Genomic DNA, 22,043 nt, shown 5'->3' with positions numbered 1-22,043 from the left:
CTTAAGAACAAGTTCAAGACAACTGGTAGGTATCTTATTTCATTTCATGTCAAAAAGAAAATTTAAAACCTCATTTTCTTGAACATTACTTTATAGGCTAAAAACAAAGCTCAAGTTATGATAGTCCATTGAAGAGAAAAACAGACAGCAGCAGTGTTTCTTGACATACTGAAAAATAGACATGATGTTCTTTTATAAAAATTTCACTGAAGAGGATAACATAAGCAAACACAAATAAGCAGTTTGAAATTCTAAGAATCCTCAAACTTTAAGGAGGTATTTCTCAGATAATTCTTTTTTTGTGCGAGTATGTGTGCTGGTACTGGGACTTGAACTGGCCTGGGTACTGTCCCCTTAGCTTTTTCAATGAAAGCTAGTGTTGTTCGACTCTAGCCATAGCTCCATTTCCAGCTTTTTTTTTTTTAGTGGTTAATTGGAGATCAGCTTTTTTTTTTTTAAGTGGTTAATTAGCAATAAGAATCACATGGTTTTTCCTGGCCAGGCTGGCAAACTGCTGGCAAACCATGATCCTCAGATCTCAGCCTCCTGATTAGATTACAGGCATGAGCCAACGGCGTGCAGCTCTCAGATAATTTTTTATAACACAGCATAGTGATAGGAGAAATCAACTGTAATCGTGTACACTATGAAAGATAGAATAGAAAGATAAGGCACAACATATTAAAAAACAAAGCTACAAAGCTACTCTGTGTGCAACATTTTTTTTTTTCTTTTAGTGACGGTACTGGGGTTTGAACATAGGGCCTTCCATTTGCCAGATGGGTACTCTATCTCTTGAGTCACACCTCTAGCACTGTAGGCAACATTTCATACTTCTCTGTTGAGGAGGGTTTTAACCACTTAGAACATTCTTATGGACCAAAAGCTGTCATGCCCAAAGCCCCAGAAGAACAATGCACATAAACAATGTATTTGAGGACACAACAGAGGATTTTTTTTTTGTGTGCCATTCCCAGGAAGCAGTGAACTAATGAATAACATAAAACAAAAGCCAAAATGGGAGGAAGATTTGAATGTATTGTTTGTGGCTAGGGACACTAAATGTGAAAACACTACTCAGGAAAAAAAAATTCTCCAAATTCGGATTCTGGCAGAATGCCACATAAAGATGGGCAATTCCCTTAGGATTACTGCCTATAAATTCAGCTGTTAAGATAGGAAGGCATACTTGCATTCTGGTCTACCACAACTCATCTGTTATTCCCTCAAGAATAATCTTGAAATACACGCCAAGTACATGGCTCCAATATAACCACCCTTCTCCAAGTGTTTTTCAATGGAAGAGTGATTTAATGGAAGTTGGAATCACTGGGAAGACAAAGGGAGGGAAAGACAAGTTGATAGTTTAAGATTTTTAAATGTGTCCTCTTTATAATCTTTATTTGCTGAACAATGAGGACAATCAGGCAAGAAGAAGGAAGGGAAAGCCTTCCTTATTTCTCCATGAGCCTCACCACTGCCGTCCCAATTAGGCCAGTACATGCTTGAGCCATCTGGTGTTCTGCCACAGTGAGATTATCTATGGGAGAAATGACTCAAGATTCTCTTACACTGATTAAATTGGTTTTTTTGTTCAATTGTTTTGTCTTTTTCCCCCCAAAATGACCAGGGAATTTATCTCTTTCACAAGCAGGAAAATGATTAGGCTGTCTTAGGGAATGTAAGTGTTGATGGCAACTTCTTTGCCACAGAAAAATAATTTTAAGAAACAAAGAAAGTAGAATCTAGGCATTAGAAGCTGTCAGCAAAAGAGAAAAGATGGCGATGTAAACAGAAAAATGTCTTCGAAAAAGAAGAGTATGAATTTGAGCAAGTTGAAAGGAATTGCTAAAATGACAAAAATCAAACTGTCAAGTTCCAAGTGTATACTCAACGGTTCAGTCAGTCAAATGGAAACTAAACACTGACAGTTAGAAAGACAATCAGAGAAACAGCAGGTTCATCTTAGCTATCATCATCCCCGGGCCCCAAAGCACCGGTGAAGATATTGTTCCTTTCAGCTTACTTTTACAGAAGATGGTCTCAGCTGCGACAAGCATTCTGCCATCCAAGTGATGGGTAAGCACACAAACAGAAAGAGCAGCACATCCTGTGTGATACAGACAACAAATGCTTCTCCGGAGGAAGTGCAGTCGGTGAACACAGAGACAGAGAGGAAGTGAAAGTGAAATTCTTGGAGGGCGGCTGCCTCCTCATCTCCACCTACCATCGGCTTTAGCTCTCTGGCATCAGCGACGCCTCCCTTACCAGCTTCTTTCAGGGCTTTCCTACTGTTCTCCACAAATTCCTGCAAAATATGGACCATATTCATTAATTCTGGGGTCTTTCCAGATTTCAGTTAGCAGATATAAAACCCTACATATCTACATGGTTTTATGACTCAATCCTGGTAGACAGGTGGCCTACAAATAAAGTAGTAAATAATTATTTAGCATCACACATGAGAGCTGCTAGATCTGTGGGGATGGATTGTGGCACACTGACGTAACTTCTTTCCATCCATTCACTGTGACAATCTCGCAGAGGCTCCAAGAGATAGCTCTAGTTCTATCTAGAAGAAAGAATACTTAACATTTTTAACAGATGATTTACCTTAGAATATCACTTTATTCTGTTTTTTTCATATCCAGGTCAAATAAATAATCACTTTCTACTTCATAAGCCTCCACTCAACTAAACACCTGGAAGGTAAAAGTGTTTATACTACTATGCGTGAAATACTTAAAAAAAAACCAAACCCCTCATTTGACAGATAAACTAATTTTAAGGTATCCATCTAGTCTTGACACTGTTTCATAAACCAGGATGGTTTATGAAAGCTAGTACTTATAGTCAGAAGTAGTTAAAATGAGACTATTCCCCCAAAGGAAACATTTCTATTCTGTCAAAATTTATGGAACACATCTTCAATAAATATCCTCAGTTGTCATTCTTACAGAGAAAAATGAAGGAAGAACTATATATTTTTGGCTGGGCATGGTACACAATCCTGTAATCCTAGCACAGAGGAAACGGAGGCAGCGGGATAATAAATTTGAGGGCAAAATGTGCTCCATGGTGAGATTCTGTCCCAAGAAACAAAGAAAGTTTATTTTTCATTTTGTCTTTGAACATGGTTAAAAAATGAGTATTTCTTATAAATGCTTTAATGAGCAAATATGAAAGCAACCAGTTAGAATTAATTTAGGCATTAGGGAAATTTCCAAAATTTAGTTGATGATGTTCTCAATAAAAGAAATAATCAGTAACAAATAGAGAAACTAAAACACTTGGAATTTTTGCTACTGAAAAATTAGATTTAACTAGATAAATTGTGCTCTTGGAATATGGCTTATTATTTCAAGTGTATAATATTTGATCTTCAATACTGCAGGTTTTCAAGATAGATTTTCAAGTTTAATGTAAAGCATCATTATTAAAAAGCATCTTTAACTGGGCACTGGGGGTTCACACCTGTAATCCCAGCTACTCAGGAGGCTGTGATGTGAAGATTGAGGTAGGCAGAAATACTACAAGAGTCTCACCTCCAATTAATCACCATCACACAAAAAAAGCTGGAAGTAAAAGTGTGACTCAAGTGGTAGAGCACTAGCTTTGGGTTAAAAAGCTAAGGGACAGTGCCCAGGCCCTGAGTTCAAGCCCCAGGACCAGCATGTGTACACACACACACACACACACACACACACACACACACACACACACAAAGAAGGAAAAAAGAAAGAAGAGGTGGAAGAGAAAGAAGAAGAAATGACAAGAAGGAGGAGGAGGAAAGCATCTTTAAATTTGGTATTCTTTAATGTTGATGAAACACCTAAAACTGATCTTTACACTGTTTAAAAATTTTAACTGAGGTCCTAATATAGGGAAGACACAGAGCAATATAGCTGTATAATACATGAAAATAGTGTCTAAGTAAAGTCTCAGATATGTATGAAAATACAAAACAATCTATCAGGCAGAGGTCTGTTATATGTGTTCATTATGAAATGCCTTCAGTTTGGCCTGGCACTGTTAGGAGGTAAGTTTTAACAATAAGGACAGTTGGAAAACTGACTGCTGGAGAGAAACTGTCCATAAGATGTGAGAATCAGCCTTTTTTGTCTTTATGCCCGTTTCAAGAGGCTCTTAGAACATCAGTGGCCCAATATTCCAAGTCAAACACTAGAAAGCACATTGAAAACACTTTTCAAATCAGACAAGCTGCAGAGAGTGGCAGCAGTTAGAATAGTATGCACTTTGGGCTATTAACCAGTGTTGTCGCAGTGAGGCAATCTGAAGCAGTCTTCTCCATGCCAGGAAGACCTTCTTCCCTAATTTGCCCAAGAGGAACTTCATCAGTGAGTGAGTACTACCGTTTTAAAACTGAATCACTCCATTGCCTGTAGTGAAAATTAAATGTGGAGGGATGTGTTGTAGAATAATTTTATTATTATTTCTTATCTCTCACACAGTAGAAGTCATTAACAGTACTTACCATCAACACTTTATCCATATAGAATTCTCTGCCAGGGCTCCCATCATTGTATTTTGTATCAATGGCAAAACACAAGAATAATACATCCACTACCATTTCATAAATGGACAGGAAGCAATGAGCGACTAGGAAAGCAAAGAGGCAGACGATGATCAGAGGCAGCACCCATACTGTGTAATCCTGCTGGTAGTTGAGCAGCATAATCCCAGCCAGACCTGTGCTGCAGACTATCAGCACCTGCAGCAGAAAGAGCAGAGACCACACTTAAGATCCTACGGCAGAACACCGGAAAATTCTTCATTACCTGTAGACTTAAAGTGCTCTTACTTTTGATAAATGAAGGTCATCCATCTCAAATTAAGGAAATCAAATTCAGATAGACCCATAAAACCTAGTTATGCATGTGCATCACTTTATACAAATTAAAAAAAATAATACACAAACTGACTCTTGCTTCTATTAAAGATAAGTGAGCAGGCCTGGTACTAGTGGCTCACAACAATACTCCTTATTACGCAGGAGGCTGAGATCTGAGGATTGTGATTCAAAGCCAGCCCAGGGCAGTAAAGTCAGTGAGATTCTTAGCTCCAATTAGCCACCAAAAAGGCTGGAAGCGGAGCTGTGGCTCTACTTGTGGAGTGCTAGCCTTCAGCAAAAAAAAGCTCAGACACAGCACTCAGAATTCAAATCCAGGACTGCACCAAAAAACAAAAACAAAAAAAAAAGGAAAAAGAAAAGGAAAAAAAATTGAGGGTTCTAAGTGCTGTGATGCTATGTTGCTCCTGAAAACCTTACCTATTTTAGAATATGGAAATTTTAAAGGTAAATGTATGCATATTAAAAAAATTACATTCAGCACTCAGAAAAAATGATTGAAATTGGTATTGGTATGCACTTTTCTAAGCATTCATACACATGAAATTGTATTACCTAATCGAAATATTATAAACTCTTCATTCAAATTTATAGTATCATTATAAATGCTTCATAAATACTTATTCAGCTGCATAAATTCATCTTATGGGTGATTTAAAGTTTAACCATTCTCATACTGGTAGAGATTTATATTATTTTTGGACATAAATTATGCTGTAACAAACATTTCTATTCTTAGAACTTTTTCTGTTTTATATTTTATTTTATGTAAAATATATGGACAATTTTATCTAATTTGTAATGAGGTTTAGATTTAGACTGTGAAGAAAGGAAACCTATAACATCCATGCTAAAATAATGAAAGAAGTACCCAGTTTGCCAATTGCTATAAGCCATCTACTCTGTTGCTTCATCAGTTCATATGCAAGACTTTTTATGTTTTAAAATATGTATATATATATATATATATATATATATTTCTAAGTCTTTCCATTTCCTTATGAATGGGGCAATGTCATTCTTTTTGATGGAAGTACAGAATTCTATTGTGTATGTTGGACCATGTTTCCTTGGTCCACTCATCTACTGAAGGGCATCTGGGTGGGCTCCATATTGTAGTGATAGTAAATTGTGCTGCAGTGAACATAGTTGTGCTGTATCTTTAGTGTGGTCTTGTTTGTAATCCTTTGGGTAAATGTCCAAAAGCAGGGTTGCTGGGGGAAAAAAAAATCATACTAAGTGAAGAGAGCCAGACCCAAAGAAACAGAGTAATAATTAGTACATGTCTAGGATAGTCCTAGCAGAAGATCACAATAGCTCAATAGCTATGTACATATGAACATACAAGATGATGCTAAGCAAAATGAACTCCAAGTTATGGAAGTAAGTAGTTTATCATTGTTGTTGTTATTTTCAAGGTATCGTGAAATTATGCCTTTTTCTTTTGTCTTTCTTCCCCATGGTTTCACCACTGATGTCACTTTAACTGGTACCCTGTATTGGATATATGTTTATTGGAACTAGGGAAGGGAAACATCAAAATGGACAAAAGGTAAAAGGCGAACCAATGCAACAGCAATACTTAGAAGACAATATGTTGTAAACCAACTGTACAACTGGGGGCACAGGAGGGAACTGGGAAGGGGGAAGATGGGGAAATGAGGGAGGAGGTAACAAGTTTAATAAGAAATGTACTTACTGCCTTACATATGAAACTGTAACCTCTGTGTACATCGCTTTGACAATAAATAAATTAAAATACATTTTATTTCATCTCTTCAATAACCCTAGGAATGGTCTATGGCAAACATTATCAAACCTATTTTATGGATTAGGAAATATATTCAGAGCCAACCTGCTCAAGGTCACAGGGTAGACATTAGATTCCTCTCAAATATTGGTTTCATGATGCCAACCTAGGACTCTCCCCAGGGAAAAACCCAGCAAACACTTGGAACCTGACACACAGCAATAACAGATTATATTGAATCTCAGACATACTCTTTCCCATCCCTTTTACTTAGCCTCCTAGTATAAGTTTTAAATGCAGGAAAAGGAAGTGTACTATACAACAACAGCAGCCCTTTCTTAACTAGTACACAACAAGAAGACTTCTCATCCTTCTTATTATTTACCAACATCGAGGCATCCCTCCTTCACTGTTACCTTAACCATGAATTATAATATATTAGGTGATACAGAAGTTCATCTATAATGCTTCTGCCCTCTCCCATACCATTTCAGATGATTTTATGGAGTAAATCTGAATCTACCCAAGACATGGTAGACTATTCCCACACATTTTGTGGCTATATACCTATGAATCATCTCTTTTAGTGAAGTACATATTGTGGTAGTTTCCACATGGTTATTTCCTTTCCTTCTTGTAGTTTCAACTTCAGAATGAGTTATGTCTCCATGTTGGAGAGCTAGGGTTGTTTATTTATGCTCTTACCTTGCTACTAAACCACATATGAAATGTTAAAGTCAATTAGAGGAAGAAGAGGTAGCTCAAGCCATACTTCCAGTTCCAGCTTTTTGCTAATAAACTGGCTATAAGAGTCTCAGAGAGGGGCTGGGAATATGGCCTAGTGGTAAAATGCTCACCTCATATACATGAAGCACTGGGTTCGATTCCTCAGCACCACATATATAGAAAAAGCCGGCTGAAGTGGTAGAGTGCTAGCCTTGAGCAAAAAGAAGACAGGGACAGTGCTCAGGCCCTGAGTTCAAGCCCCAGGACTGGCAAAAACAAAACAAAACAAGACACTCAGAGATTTGAAGTGGAGATGTGGCTCAAGTGGCACACCGCCAGCCTTAAGCAAAAATGTTAGAAAAGAGAAGATGGCCCTGAGTTCAAGCCCCAGTATGGACACAACAAACCAACAGTCTCACAGATCTGTCTGCCTGAATGGGCTGTGAACCAATGTCTTTCGATCTCAGCTTTAAGAGTAACTACCACTGTAGGCATGCGCTACTGACACCCGGCTCCAAAACCATGTAAAATGTAGACTGGAAGGAGTAACTTCATTGCTCATTAGCAAGAGTATTAGTAAGAGAATAGCTTTTGATGAACCATCATTATTATGTGTAATTAGGAAGATTCTCGAAGCAAGATGGAAAAGGTGTAATTCTATGAAGTATAAAAGATCAGGGCTAACAGGTGTGCATGCTATGACTGTTACAGTATAGAAACACAAGCCTATGAAATAGCAGTAAGATGGAATATACAGAAATCAGGAGAGGAGGTTATAGTGGTGGCATGGTAAATCTTATTCTTCTCTCATCTTTCCAAATTTTCTAAGTACTTTATGGCACCTGAAATACAGGTGCCATGAAATCTAAGTATATTGCAACTCTTTATTCTGCAGGTTTTAGAGTATGGAATAAATTGTTTCTTCTCAGGCACTTTTAAGGGAAGTAGAGGTCTCTAATAGCTCTATTTTAGAAGGCTCTATATTGGGGGGAATGAGGGAGGAGGTAACAAACAGTACAGGAAATGTATCCATTGCCTAATGTATGAAACTGTAACTGCTCTGTATATCAGTTTGACAATAAAAATTAAAAAAAAATAAAAGGCTCTATATGAAGTAACAATGACAGCTGAAGAATGTGTCAAACACTCTCCTAGATACCCTACATTCATTCATTCATCAGTCTAATCTTGACAAATCTGGAAGATTGGCCCTATTGTCATCTTTTATCAATGAACAAAGAAACACAGAGAAGTTATGTCACATACTGAGTGTTAGAGCTAGAATTCAAATCCAGGACTTTAGATTTTAGATGTAGTAACACCCCGAATCACTACAATGATAGTTTCCTAGTTCATGCTTTTGAGGGTTTGTTTTGTTTTGCTTTTTGCTGGTCCTGGAGCTTAAAGTCAGGGCCTAGGTGCTATCTCTGAGCTTCTTTTGCTTGTGGCTAGTGCTCTACCACTTGAGACACAGTGCCGATTTCAGATTTTTCTGAGTAGTTTATTGGAGATAAGAGTCTCACAGACTTTCCTGCCCAGGCTGGCTTTGATCCATGATCCGCCTATCTCAGCCTCCTGAGTAGCTAGGATTATAGGTGTGAGTCACCAGTGCCCACTTGTTTCCCATATATATCAGAATAAACATGAGCCAATTACTTAGCCTCAACATGCTACTGTTCTACCATCTGAAAAATGAGACTAACGGAATTTGCCTTTTAATTTGGTTGTGAGGGTTAAATGAACATAATACACATACAGTAAATAGAAACATATCTACTGATGAACATTGAAGGGTTTACAAGTGATTGCTACATATTAAATGAGCTGCAGTTTTGTGTTGAGATAAAGGGCAAATTTTTACAAGAACAAAACTTACCAAGACAATATCCTTGTCTCAGACAACAGGCTTGGTCTTACCTTGCCTAGGAACAGCATGAAATCTCCCACGGTGTTGATGGCGGCCACTCGCAGGGCATTCTCCACCAGGATGACAAAGGCATCCTTTGCTGAGGTGCAGAAGTTGGTGCTGTTGATAGCTGTGGCTGTGTATGCATTCTGTGTAAAAGATAAAAAAAAATTTCAGCAGGAAATGTAAACTTACTTCCCCCCTGCCCCTACTGGTCCTGAGGCTTGAACTCTAAGCCTGGGCACTGTTACTGAGCCTCTTTGTGCTGAAGGCTAGCACTTTACCACTAGAGATGCAGTGCCACTTCCAGCTTTTTCTGATTACTTTATTAGAGATAAAAGTCATGGACTTTCTTGCCTGTTCTGGCTTTCAACCACAATCCTTAGATTTCAGCCTACTAAATAGCTAGGATTATAGGTGTGAGCCACCCGCACCATGTGGAATCTTACTTTTTAAAGATGTACACCAGGCATAATTACAACACAGCTTTTTAAAGGCTATTTCAGTCAAAACCAGGGCTTTCATGAGGTAAAAACTGAGATGGAGTACAAAGAAACATAGTTTAAAAAAGCTATTCAGTGGCTTGAGTCTTAAAGAAAACTACTTGCATACATAGACTTTTCCAACATGTATGAACTCCCTGTCTTTGTGAAGCAAACATAATTGAACCTTTTGGCTCAGGTTCAAGACTACAAATGTGGGTGACACAAAACACATTCTAGTGTTGCTTCCCAAGCTGCAGAGACATGTATACGCATGAGACTGCTGGGACGCTTTGTCTGGAACACCCATCATCTCTGCTTTGGTGGCTTTCTTCTGTTTTGCCATTTCCCACAGCTTCATTGTAGATAACTGTTTTGTAACCCAGGTTTTATCCATCTCTCTCCCCCATGGATTCAGGACCTCAAACCTACAGAGAAAACCTCCTTCCTCATTAGTCTAATAGTAATAAGTAGTAGTCTAATAAGTAGAGTTCATACTAACTCTGCCCTGAGGGTGGGTCTTCACTGACTTGAGCCAATCAGAACGTGCTACCCACTTCTTTAGGTGTTAATACATAAACTAATTAGAGCTAATGAAAGTAAAAGATGTTCCCTGGGACTATGGTGGAAAAGAAGCCCCTTTTCCCTTCCAAAGGCTTCCATGAAAAACTTCTGTGTGTGTGAATGGGCAAAAGTCTTTTACCAATATAATGGGAAAAGCTTCTGGAAGTCACTTTGTGAAACCAGGGGTGAAAGCCAACGCTGAAGCCTTGGTAAATCAGACTCAAGGGAAGTTTGCAAGTTTGCAACCATTAGGAATGAGCCAGATTTCTAGACTTTTCAGTTATAAAAATTAATGTGTTGCTGATAATCACTTCCTTCCCCTTGTTTAAGACAATTGTGCTCAGAGTTTTCCGTCTCTTGTAATACTGAGTCCCAGGCATGTGATGGACTTCATTTAAACCTCTGTATTCTGTTCCTGAACTTCTACTTACAAACTCTTAATATTTTCCATTCCTTTCTGCATAACATTGTAGGTCATCTTCTGACCTTACCATCTTCTGAGAAGGGCAAACAAGCATTTCAACATTGATATGCCTGAGTATGAAGAAGGAAAAGTATATAGTTGTGACTAAAATTTTTGGCCCTTAGGAATTTTAGTGCTGACTTAAATTGTCAGTGAGCCCAAAATATTGTAATAACTAGAAAACTGTTGAACATGAAGGGTTTCCTATATAGCTTTAAACACTGATTTTGGGAGACACATTCATGAATATTCTAGTTTTACATTGCTAGTTCTTAGGATTATAGTATAGAGAAGTTTGAGTTATGAAAAATTTAGTTTGCCATTATATGATGAAATTCATTAAAAATATAGAACATTTCAGAGCTGAAGAATAAGAACTGTACAGATGGAAGTGGCGCTGTGGCTCAAGAGGTAGAGCGCTAGCCTTGAGCACAAAGAGGCTCAGGGACAGCACCCAGTCCCTCAGTTCAAGCCCCACAGCTGACAAAAAAAAAAAAAAAACTGTACAGAGCAGATTATTACCTAAGGTCCTTAAACTTTTTTTTTCAATGATGCAACAGCAGGATATTAATTACATAGTACTTTGAGAGATATGATTTTTGCTATGTAGAATTTCATTGTATAACCTGGGTTAATGTACTATGAAAATGTATAAGTATATTGTGATTATTTCAAAAGTTAAAATTCAAAATATTTTAAAGATATCCCATATTGAGCTTCTTAGAATTCATTCACTGCTTCTCATCTGCCATTTGTTTTTTTTTAATCTGTTATTAGACAGCAGGAACTAGTTAGCTATTTGACTGTACTTCTCCATATTATTTCCTCCCATTTTCTCCAAAATTGCATTTATGTAAGTCAGGTAAAGAGTACCTTTAAAAAACAAAAACAAAGGGGCTGGGGATATAGCCTAGTGGCAAGAGTGCCTGCCTCGGATACACGAGGCCCTAGGTTCGATTCCCCAGCACCACATATACAGAAAACGGCCAGAAGCGGCGCTGTGGCTCAAGTGGCAGAGTGCTAGCCTTGAGCGGGAAGAAGCCAGGGACAGTGCTCAGGCCCTGAGTCCAAGGCCCAGGACTGGCCAAAAAAAAAAAACAAAAAAAACCCAATGTCACCCCTTCCCTCACTCTCTCAGTTTTGACTTCTTGTCCTCACCTTCAAGTGGTCTAGTGAATATCACTGCTGCATTTGTTCGTCCTTTATCCCTCCATTTCTGTGCTCCCCATTATCCTCCCAAAGACAGATAAATGGACAAACAAGACAAAAGGAAAAGAAAACAAAAACAGCAACAAAGAAAGAAAACCCTCTTGTTTCCATTTCCTGGAGTTCATTTCTATAAATATCATTGTATATGATCAGATGCACATAGGTATTGCGCCTATGTGATCCTCTCTTAAGAATATTCTTCTTTGGCCTCATTCTGCATGAAATCCTAGAAACCCACATAATTTATCATGTCTCAGTGTATTTTTTTTCCTTTTACCATCCAGTGTGTTTACTTGTAGATTTAAAGGCACATTCTAATGAAGGAGACCATGCAACCTATGTTGCTTTGTGTCTGGCTTACTTTGCTGTAAAACAGCCTGCAAAATGCCTCAATGAGGGGCTGGGGATATGGCCTAGTGGCAAGAGTGCTTGTCTCACATACATGAAGCCCTGGGTTCAATTCCCTAGCACCACATTTACAGAAAATGGCCAGAAGTGGTGCTGTGGCTCAAGTGGCAAAGTGCTAGCCTTGAGCAAAAAGAAGCCAGGGACAGTGCTCAGGCCCTGAGTCCAAGCCCCAGGACTGGCAAAAAAAAAAGCCTCAATGAAGTAAAAATATACCCTTGTGACTTTGTTTTATAGTAACACTGCTGAGAAAGATGCAGAAAAACTCCTTCAGCCAGACCTGTTTTCAAAGAACAGAATGGTCCCTTGTTCTCACTAGTTTTCCAAGTGCTCACAAAAATACCCATTTAAACTTTAAGAAGGGTGCTATCTGGCCTGCTGACCACTGTATAAATAAAATTTTACTGGAACACAGCTCTGCTTATTTGGCAGAATTGAGCACTTATGATAGAGACTACATGGCCCATAAATGTGAAATTACTTGCTTTTTGGTCCTTTTTGCTGACCTGTTCTATAGTATTGCTAAAGATCAATTTTAACTTTGTTTACAATCTATGGAACAGTTTCTTAATCTTTTTGAAATGAAAACCTCATGTGCTCATTTTATGTTTTAATAATTTGTACAACTTTTTGTTTCATCTCTTTTTTTCTTCCCTCCTCTTCTTTGTTTGGATAGTATTGAGGACTAAACCCAGGTCCTCACATGTGCTAGGCAAGTACTCTACCACTGAGTGATACCCTCAGCCCTCTCATTATAATGCTTTTGTTCAGCAATTTACCAGAATTGATCTGGTATCACTAATTTGGTGATCTGGCAAATAACTCCCTTGAGGAGAAGTACCTTATTTCCTATATTCTTTTTTTATTTTTAATTTTTTTTTTTTTTTTTTTTTTTTTTTGGGCCAGTCCTGGGCCTTGGACTCAGGGCCTGAGCACTGTCCCTGGCTTCTTCCCGCTCAAGGCTAGCACTCTGCCACTTGAGCCACAGCGCCGCTTCTGGCCGTTTTTTTTCTGTATATGTGGTGCTGGGGAACCGAACCTAGGGCCTCGTGTATCCGAGGCAGGCACTCTTGCCACTAGGCTATATCCCCAGCCTTATTTCCTATATTCTAAGATATGATTAAGAGATTAATGAACCAGATACTAGTAATAGAATTTCAGGTGAAAAATATTCTTCCACATTAACTATAGTGATTATGATTTATAATATTGATTTAAAAAAACACTGCATTGTCTAGAGTCAAATGAAATCAGACAACCCATTTCTATAAACTGGGTCTGTCTTAGTCCCCCCTCCCCTCAAATGAGAAGCAACTCACTCTTAACTATATTGTTCTACCTTTTCTAATTTCACCACGAGCTTCCCTGAACTAGAAGACAAAAAGCAAGAGAGGTCCCACATATTCTCATTCTCTTTCCTCTGTTATCTTCATATCAGCCACCTACATCAGAGCATCCAAAACTTCTAAATCAAACTGCAAAGGCTTTGAATTCACTTGAGAATTATTATTCCTCCTCTTGCTTTTTTGTGTCACCACACCCTGCCCCATTCATCTACTTTTAGAAGAGAAGCCTATGTAAATTCTTCCTTTTCTCCAACCCTCCGTTCTAGGGTAGGTACGACACCATCATTGAAATACTGCCTAAGCAGCATTCCTAAAAATCTTTATAAGTACTTTGTATTCATGGTAATTGAAAAACCATAGATGGATATTTTCTAAGCTCTTTACTCCCAGGACAGGAAGATAAGGTGCAAGCATGAAAAACACAAAGTTCAAGATGGCCTCAGGAAGAAAAATGTGCTGAAGACCACTTCAGACCACAGAAATTTCACTCCATTTGTGTATCTCCTGGTATAAAAGGACATGCAAAGATTATTAGGAAATTGTGTTCTAGGTTTTCCCTAATAACTGAGCTTTCTACTACAGACAACTTAGGTAGGATTTTGAGTCCAGCTACCTTCTCAAGATTCAGCCTTTCGTATCCCAAACTAAACTACCCACAGAGTCCATCACCTTTTAACATCCGATAACTTCCATATTCTCCCAAAGGACACAGGCTTGAGACTTCCCAATGCCAAGAAGCAGGATAAAGGGTGACCCCTATCTCAGAATCTTTTAAAAACAATGTATTTTAGACGAAGAGACCTGTTAGTAATTTTGCATGATGAAACATAGTGAAGAAGTACTGAGAATGTGGACAAAAATGTTATGGCAGAAGGTCACAATTATGGCTGAGATTCTCACAGATGAGAAGCAGGGTCCTAGTTCTCATCTATGAAATAGGAAACAATGCCTTCCTTGGGGAGCTGTGGGGAGATTATAATGTATGTCAAGTATGCTTAGTATGGTATCAGGTATTTTAGCATTGCACTCAAAAGTGATTCTCTATAAACTCTTCACATTATGTAGAGAAAAGCTTTATAATTTTAAGAGCTCTTCAATCAGAAAACACTGGCATAATGACTGTCTCCAATTGGTGTGCAAGTAAAGTAAGGACTAAGCAACCTTCTGCCCAACAGAAAACATTCTCATTGCAACAATCTCTTTTCCTAAAGTGACTACTGTTAGAATAGATGTGTCTTCACCTTCATGTTGTGTTTAGCACCTGCAGAACAAAAAGCAGCTCTGTTTGCAAAGTTCCAACACCTATGTTATAAATAGCAAATGGCTTCTCAACTTCCCTGTCTACTATTGTCCCATAAATTCTCCAAAGCAGAGGCAAAACACTGGTAGTCCATGAATAGCTGACATTGTCTAACCCAACAGCTTAGATTTTGGCTCAATCAATTTTTTTAAAAAGAGTGGCTGTCAATATTTACATAGCAGGAGACAAATGTAAACATCTAGATTTCTGGCTTATCTTAAAAAATTGGAAAGCTAGAAACTGTTTCTAAATTCACACATAGCATAGGCTAGAAGACCCTGAATAAAACCTGCCTTCTTTATAAGAAATATGTGCTCTCCAATTTGCCACAATCGCCACCATTCTCTCTTACATTAGTATCTCTGCTATCTGTTCCTCTCATTACTTCAACTGGCCCTTGCATCTGTCTTGAGTTTTCCATCCCTGCTCAGGCACATCTTAGGAAAGACAGCTAAACACCACAATAGAACATAACTAATTCACAACTGTTAACCATCTTCTAAAGAGTATAGATAAAGCAGGATTCTAAATGGGAGAGTCTATAAGCAAAGCATGAAGCATTATACCTGACACATAGTCAATGCTCTATGTTGGATAGCATTATGATTAATATTGCTATTTCTCTGTACTCTATTTATTACATAGTCTAAAGATAACAACAGAGAGTAAACAAGTGATCCAACAAGAATCGGAGGGGGACAGTACTGAGATTTAAAAGGTTTCAAATCAAAGCCTCACACTTGCTAAGTAGGCAATCATCCACTTGAGTCATACCCTAGCCCTTTTTGATTTAGTTATTTTTAGGACAGTCTTATATTTTTGTCTTAGGCCAACTCAGATTGCTATCTTTCTTCCTATGCTTTTGGAATGACTGAGATTGTGGTACATATCACCATGCTCAGCTTATTTGTTAAGATGAAGATCTCATTAACATGTTTGTCCAAGCTGGCCTTGAGGTGTAATCTTCCTATATCTGCTTCTTGAGTTAGCTGGGATTTCAGGGGTATGTCATCACACCAGGCCTAGACAAGATTTTGTTTTGTTTGTTTTGTGGCATTGTGGTATGAACACAGAGCCTTATTCATGATAGGCAGGCATTCTACCACCTGGCCACATTCCCAGCCCAACAAAGAATTTCTGAAAAATAAGAACAAGAGGAACTTGATTATATTGTAAGATATAATCATCGATACTTAAATATTTCAGTATTTGAGCAATATCAACGGTATAGAAAAGAAAGTCTTGACACAAACTCAGGCAAGATGTATGACTTTAATACATAAATAAATTGGTATTTTATACAGAAGAGGGCTAGATTAATCACTAATTGATTCCAAAACAACTGATTAAATTCTAAACAAAAAAAAGTTTAGAATCAGTCTCTACTTCCCTGAGAAAAAGCAAGAAATCTATGGAGGTTTATTAAAAAAAATACAATGGTACAAAGGAAAAATTATATGATTTTTAAGTAGAAAACCTTTCTTAGCATAAAAGTCACTGCTTACTAAACAATGCACAAGAAGCAAACTGTGGCTATGACTTCAGAAGCAGCTGCTGCCGGCTAAGGACTTGCTGGGCTCCAAACATGTGCGCAGAGCACATGTTTCTTCATCCTCCAATATGAGCAGCATCAACATAGCTACTATTTCTGCCTCAAAGACGAGGCTTATATATTTATTACCAGACATTACACTGAAATGCTATGTTACCACTTTTCCCAAAGCTAATGAGAAGTATTTCCATGAGAGTAACAATTATTTTGGCATGGTGAGATTATGCGTAAGAGGTTGTTCTTGTCTTGGCTCTCTAAATTCTGCTTTGGTATTTTTATACTATGTTTATCAGTAGAGAGGATGGAAGTCTTTCTAAAATCATTTTTTGGATTATCTTTCCCATAGCTTCCTTGGAGTAAAACACCACTCTCGAGCCTGAGTAGGAGTTTGCTTATAAAGCTAAAAACCAAAACACAAAAACCTTGCAAGGAATGGGGAGAATGAGGACTCTTGCTAAAATTCAACTAAAGCTAGGCATTATAAGTAGGCATTATGAGTTGATTACTTGTTGCATTTCATCTTTATCCATGGTTTGTGAGGACAAGTCTATGCTTCTTACTTATAATGAGTACGGAAACTGACGCTCAGAGGTTTCACTGTGCCTGAGTGAGTTACAGTGTTAAGATGAAATACATCATCAACATATGCACTCTCCCTTACCACTCCAAGAAGGCTCTGAAGATGGGGCTCAATCTTACAGGGGTGGCAAAAAAGACCTCCATTTTCAGGAGCTGGTAATTGATAATGGAAACAGAATGCAACATGAGCTGTCTCTCGTGTGTCTCCAGCCCTAGCAGGATGCCAGGCATAGAAAAGCCCACTAAGTGTGGCAGCACTGAGAAGAGGGCCCTCTGGGCACCAGCCCATCTGTTCTCACTTCCTAGTATATTGGGGGATTTAAGAGAAAATGTCTTTGGAGGTGACCTACACAGAACTTCCATGATCCCATCACGTTGAAAACTTCAAACAGATGGGTGCCCACCAGATCTGTAACATCTCACTGGAAGGAAGTTTAAATCATTCTACCACAGGTATCCTGTCCTTATGCTCAACCTGTCATGGCAGGAAGTCTCCTAATACCTTCCATATGTTCATCTCATTTCAAATGAGGCACTCCCTAGGAGCACAGGAGACACAAAACGCTACATGTGGGTAGTCCCTCACATCTACACTTCATTTTCCCTAAGAGAACCATAGTGTGAACTCGGAATCCCCTCCAAACCATTGCCACCTGCTTATTACTACCTAATGCTTCCCTTGAACCTCAAATACCATGTTCCACACAATGCAGATCCAAAATAGACATCAATCTCTCAGGACTACTAGGAAACCACTTACTAACCTTTAACTTAGAATAAACTTGCTGAAAAGGCTACACTTTTTTTCACTTGGTTACTGACTGGGATCCTTTTTTATTTCTTTTCTTATTTCACTGTAACTGCCTATTTGCAATAAGGTTCTTAATTTAGTTTTGTATCACCATGTTAGTCTTTTTGAATCCAAACAGTCACTGACATACAAAGTCACTTAAACTAACGTGTTGGGTAATAGGCATTTTGCTGGCTTCTGGGAAGGCAAATAAAACCAGTCTCTTTGTGAAGTAAGACAAGACAAGACAAGAGTTTCTGTTTCTTAGTGTGTTCTTAGATGTCTACACTGGTACATAGAAGCTCAGTGAAGAGGAAAGTCTTAGAGGTGATGCTTGGACAGAATCCTTGAGGCCCAGTGAGAGCAGCCACAGCGTTGGAAGGAAACCGTTCCAGGCACAAGTTAGAAACTGCTAAAACAAAACCTGCCTCAGGAGAGTGCAAGGCACAGAGGCTAGGGAGCTAGCTGTGCTGTCTCCATGAAGATAAGCTACTGAATGCTGGGTCCAAAATCACAGTGATTTTTATCTTCTGTGTCCATCTCCTTTTGCCACAAGGATGACTTCATCTCATACCAAACTTTAAAGAACATATTTTTTTTCAGGTAGCTACAGATGTTACAATTATTTTTAAATGAGTTTCCAAACACTTGTACAACCAGAGGGAATATCCTGGTTGGCAAGAATGTCTTTTGTTAGTGAAACATCATACCCTCCTTCTCATATTAGCCAAGGGCCGGACTGAGCAAAGTTTAGGCAAAATCAATGCCATGGGCATGCGGCTCTCATCCTTGACTGTCCTGCAGTGAATGGAAAGTACAATACCTAGAGGTAAGTGGTGAGAAAGTCAATCACTTAGAGGTAAATGGTGAGAAAGTCAATTTTGTCCTTGGCTTATTAGATGAGGGCATCAATACATTAGGATTGATTTTCAGGGAATGGAAAAGTAGCAAAAAGAGAAAGAAAAAAAAAGGTGAGCAGAATGCTTCACAGTGAATCCCACAGGCTCATACAGAGAAACACAGAGGCCCTGCCCATCCCCCTATGACTACCTCTATCACCTAAATAGCAATTCTTCCAGGCAACCTTAGAAACAGCACTTCCTCTGATAGTATTTCTTAGGTCAGAATCACAGTGCATAGCACTACACTGGTTGGAATAATAGTGGACAGTTGCAACAGCTTTGTACTGAACTAAAGCTTTCAAACAACATTTAAAGTAATTCAACAGCAATGGCTATAGTACATTCTAGAAAGGGGGGAAGGACAGGATGTGATGTCTTTCCAGAAAGGTGAACCCCACTGAGTTTTAGCTATCTATTAAAATTAAAAGTAACATGAATCTTAATAACATATCAACTGAGTTTTTATAGACATTTGATTAAGATTAAATATGTAATACCATAAAATAAACCTATTTCAAGTAAGCTCAAGAGGAATGATAACTATATTGACTTTTGTTATTTTTCAGATAGAGTTTCATATTTTTTTTTGGGGGGGGGGAAGGATCTAGGCTTGGGCCATAATCTTCCAGCTTAGAATTCCCTGCCCCATCGAGACCAGCTTATTGGTTGAGATGGAGTCTCGTTATCGTTTCGTCTGGTCTGGCCTTAAAACACAATCCTCCTGATCTCTACTTCCCAGGCAGCTGGAAATAAGTGTCTTTTACTGTATATTGCTCAAATTTAACTATTTTATCTTAGAACAAGAAGCAAAAGCCTATTTTTGAAAGTAAAGGTTATATTTGAAAATATTTTACCTGATTTAAATAATTTAGGCACTTTTCAAGACACCAAAGGCAACAAATGCAAGATTTCAACACACATCGTGCACAAGCATTTTCCTAGGCAAAGAAAGGGAAAAAAATAATTAAAATAATAATCACATAGAAGACTTCACATGTTGCAATATTCATAAAAATATAAAACTCACAATGTCAAAATCTCCATATTTTCTTTTCCTTCAAAATACGTCTGAGTTATTATTAGTATTATTGTTACCATTATTATTTTGGTGTTGGTCCTGGGACCAGTAACTGGGGCTTAAGTACTGTGGTTTGAACTCAAGGACTGGACACTGGTCCCTGAGCTCTATCTTGAGTCAAAGCTCCAATTCTGGCTTTTTGGTGGTTAGCTGGAGACAAGACTCTCACAGACTTAGCTTCACAGGCAGGCTTCAAACCATAATACTCAGATCTCAGCTACCTGAGTAGTTAGGATTACAGGTATGAGCTACCAGTGCCTGGCTGTCTAAATTATTTTTAATCATTCAGGTCAACATTATTTAGTTGCTACCGAATATATGATCTAGACGGACTTGTAAGACCAGCAAGGATATAAAAATCTCACAGGAGACAAAAAAATACTCAACATAGATGATGGAGTATAGCTACTCAAAGTTATGAAAGTGAGGATCACAGAGAGAGATTAAAATGCTTGGGTATTGGGAGGAATCAGGAAAGATTTCTAGGAAGAGGTGGTTTTTGAGCTAAACTATGTTGAAATCAATGTCATTTCCACAGTCAAGCGTAAGATGACATTTCTCATGTATTCCAGATATCAACCACATGTATGATGCATTAGTTACACACTTTTTTTGCTTTTTCAAGCTGTCAATTGTCCCCTTTGCTGTGGAACAGTCTTTGGGATTGATGTACATGTATCAAAACAACACATTGTACCCCATAAGCATGTACAATTATTAAGAGTCAATGAAAAAGAAATTAAAGAAAAGGGACTGTGAAGATTTTCTAGGAGAAAGGAATATGAGTCAACACAAGCCAAGTTCAGGGTTTTCTTGGTGACCAGGGGTAGATGAAATTTGTTCAATAGCATATGGAGTGTGGGAGTGGGAGACAAGGAGGATAAGCTTGCTTCTTCCACTTGGTTAAGGCAGAAGATAACAATCAAAATCTCACATGTGACATCATGCAGTGTTTTACTACATGAAGAACTGAGGTGTGGAAGATGCCCAAAGAAAGTCCAGAAAACATTTCTCCTTACCTTTCCTTTGAGCTGACTGTGTATGTACATAAGGATCATTCGTGGAATCTTGACTAGTGTGATAATAAAAGATCCTTTTGCCACAGTACCAAGGTGATAACGGATAAGGCGATTCACTGATGCCAAAATAGGTGTAAATGGCAAATTTCTTTTATCCCTATTTAAAAATGACCAGAAAGATAATTAAAACGAAGCCTAGACCAGAATAGTATGGTTGAGTACAGTACAGGAAAAATCAGTTTACTCTTCCTATCCTACCTTAAAGACAAAATGACTAAGTAATATGTAGCTACTACACCCTACTAATGTACCACATAAAACTTACATTTCACATCTCTGTATTATTTCAATTGGGGCTCTTATGCTCTTGACTAAAAACGGTGCTACGAAAGCTCTTATTAATGAACACATAGTTAGTTGTATAATCAGAATTCTAAAAGATGCTTTATGTAGTACTAGCACTTTATTATAATAGAAATTATGCACTACTACAAGATTTACTTTTCTATTAAATATACTATAACTGAAGATACAACATGACCTACCAGACTATTACAAAAAAGTATAAAGAATAGAAAAACAACCTCTCATTTTCTCACCTCCCAGAATTATCAACTAAATTTTAATCTTTTTAATGACATAAAATTCGTACTAGCTTTAACCTCATTCTTTTCCCCTCTGTCTGCAGACCACTTAGATGAACTTGACTTTCCTGACAAAACTCTTACCTAGTAAAGTAGTATGTGACCACAGCTCCTGCCACAGTCATCTGCTGACATGCTAGAATAAATTCGCTGATCCAAATCAGGCCAATCACATGGTACCACCACATGTATTGCAGGGGCCCAGAAATTCTAAACTCCACAAAGCCTTCATCATTCTGAACAGCACTGCCTAGGAAAAGGTCAAGGAAGGAAAGAAGCAGCACATAAAATATAAAACAAGAAATAAAGAGATGAGTTTAAGTTCCAACTGTAGGTCTCTACTCTCAAACCACAAATTTCTTGCTAGTGCTATTTCTTTCACTAATATACAAAAACAATGATCACTAAAGAGCTTGTGAAGTGAAACATTATACAAGAGCACGTTTGGTCTTTTGCTC

The 22,043-nt window shown here is 38.1% G+C and overlaps 1 protein-coding gene across 3 annotated transcripts in view; it reads right to left on the bottom strand.

Moving 5' to 3' along the window:
- The window catches only part of Slc44a1 (solute carrier family 44 member 1), a 178,094-nt gene that overhangs the window by 39,323 nt on the left and 116,728 nt on the right, over nt 1-22,043 (bottom strand). For 2 of the 3 annotated variants that reach the window (XM_048338443.1, XM_048338454.1), the window contains exons 10-15: nt 21,670-21,835; nt 20,942-21,098; nt 19,699-19,782; nt 9,264-9,401; nt 4,496-4,732; nt 2,228-2,308 (exon numbers count right to left, since the gene is read on the bottom strand). In XM_048338443.1, coding sequence (XP_048194400.1) covers nt 2,228-2,308; nt 4,496-4,732; nt 9,264-9,401; nt 19,699-19,782; nt 20,942-21,098; nt 21,670-21,835 — 863 coding nt within the window. Of the gene's footprint in view, nt 1-2,017; nt 2,309-4,495; nt 4,733-9,263; nt 9,402-19,698; nt 19,783-20,941; nt 21,099-21,669; nt 21,836-22,043 lie in introns of those variants that run through there. The other variant, XM_048338435.1, reaches the window with a different exon arrangement.

Source organism: Perognathus longimembris, chromosome 1, assembly GCF_023159225.1.
Source record: "Perognathus longimembris pacificus isolate PPM17 chromosome 1, ASM2315922v1, whole genome shotgun sequence".
NCBI classification, from domain to species: Eukaryota; Metazoa; Chordata; class Mammalia; order Rodentia; family Heteromyidae; genus Perognathus; species Perognathus longimembris.
This window is presented reverse-complemented; position numbering and strand designations above follow the sequence as displayed.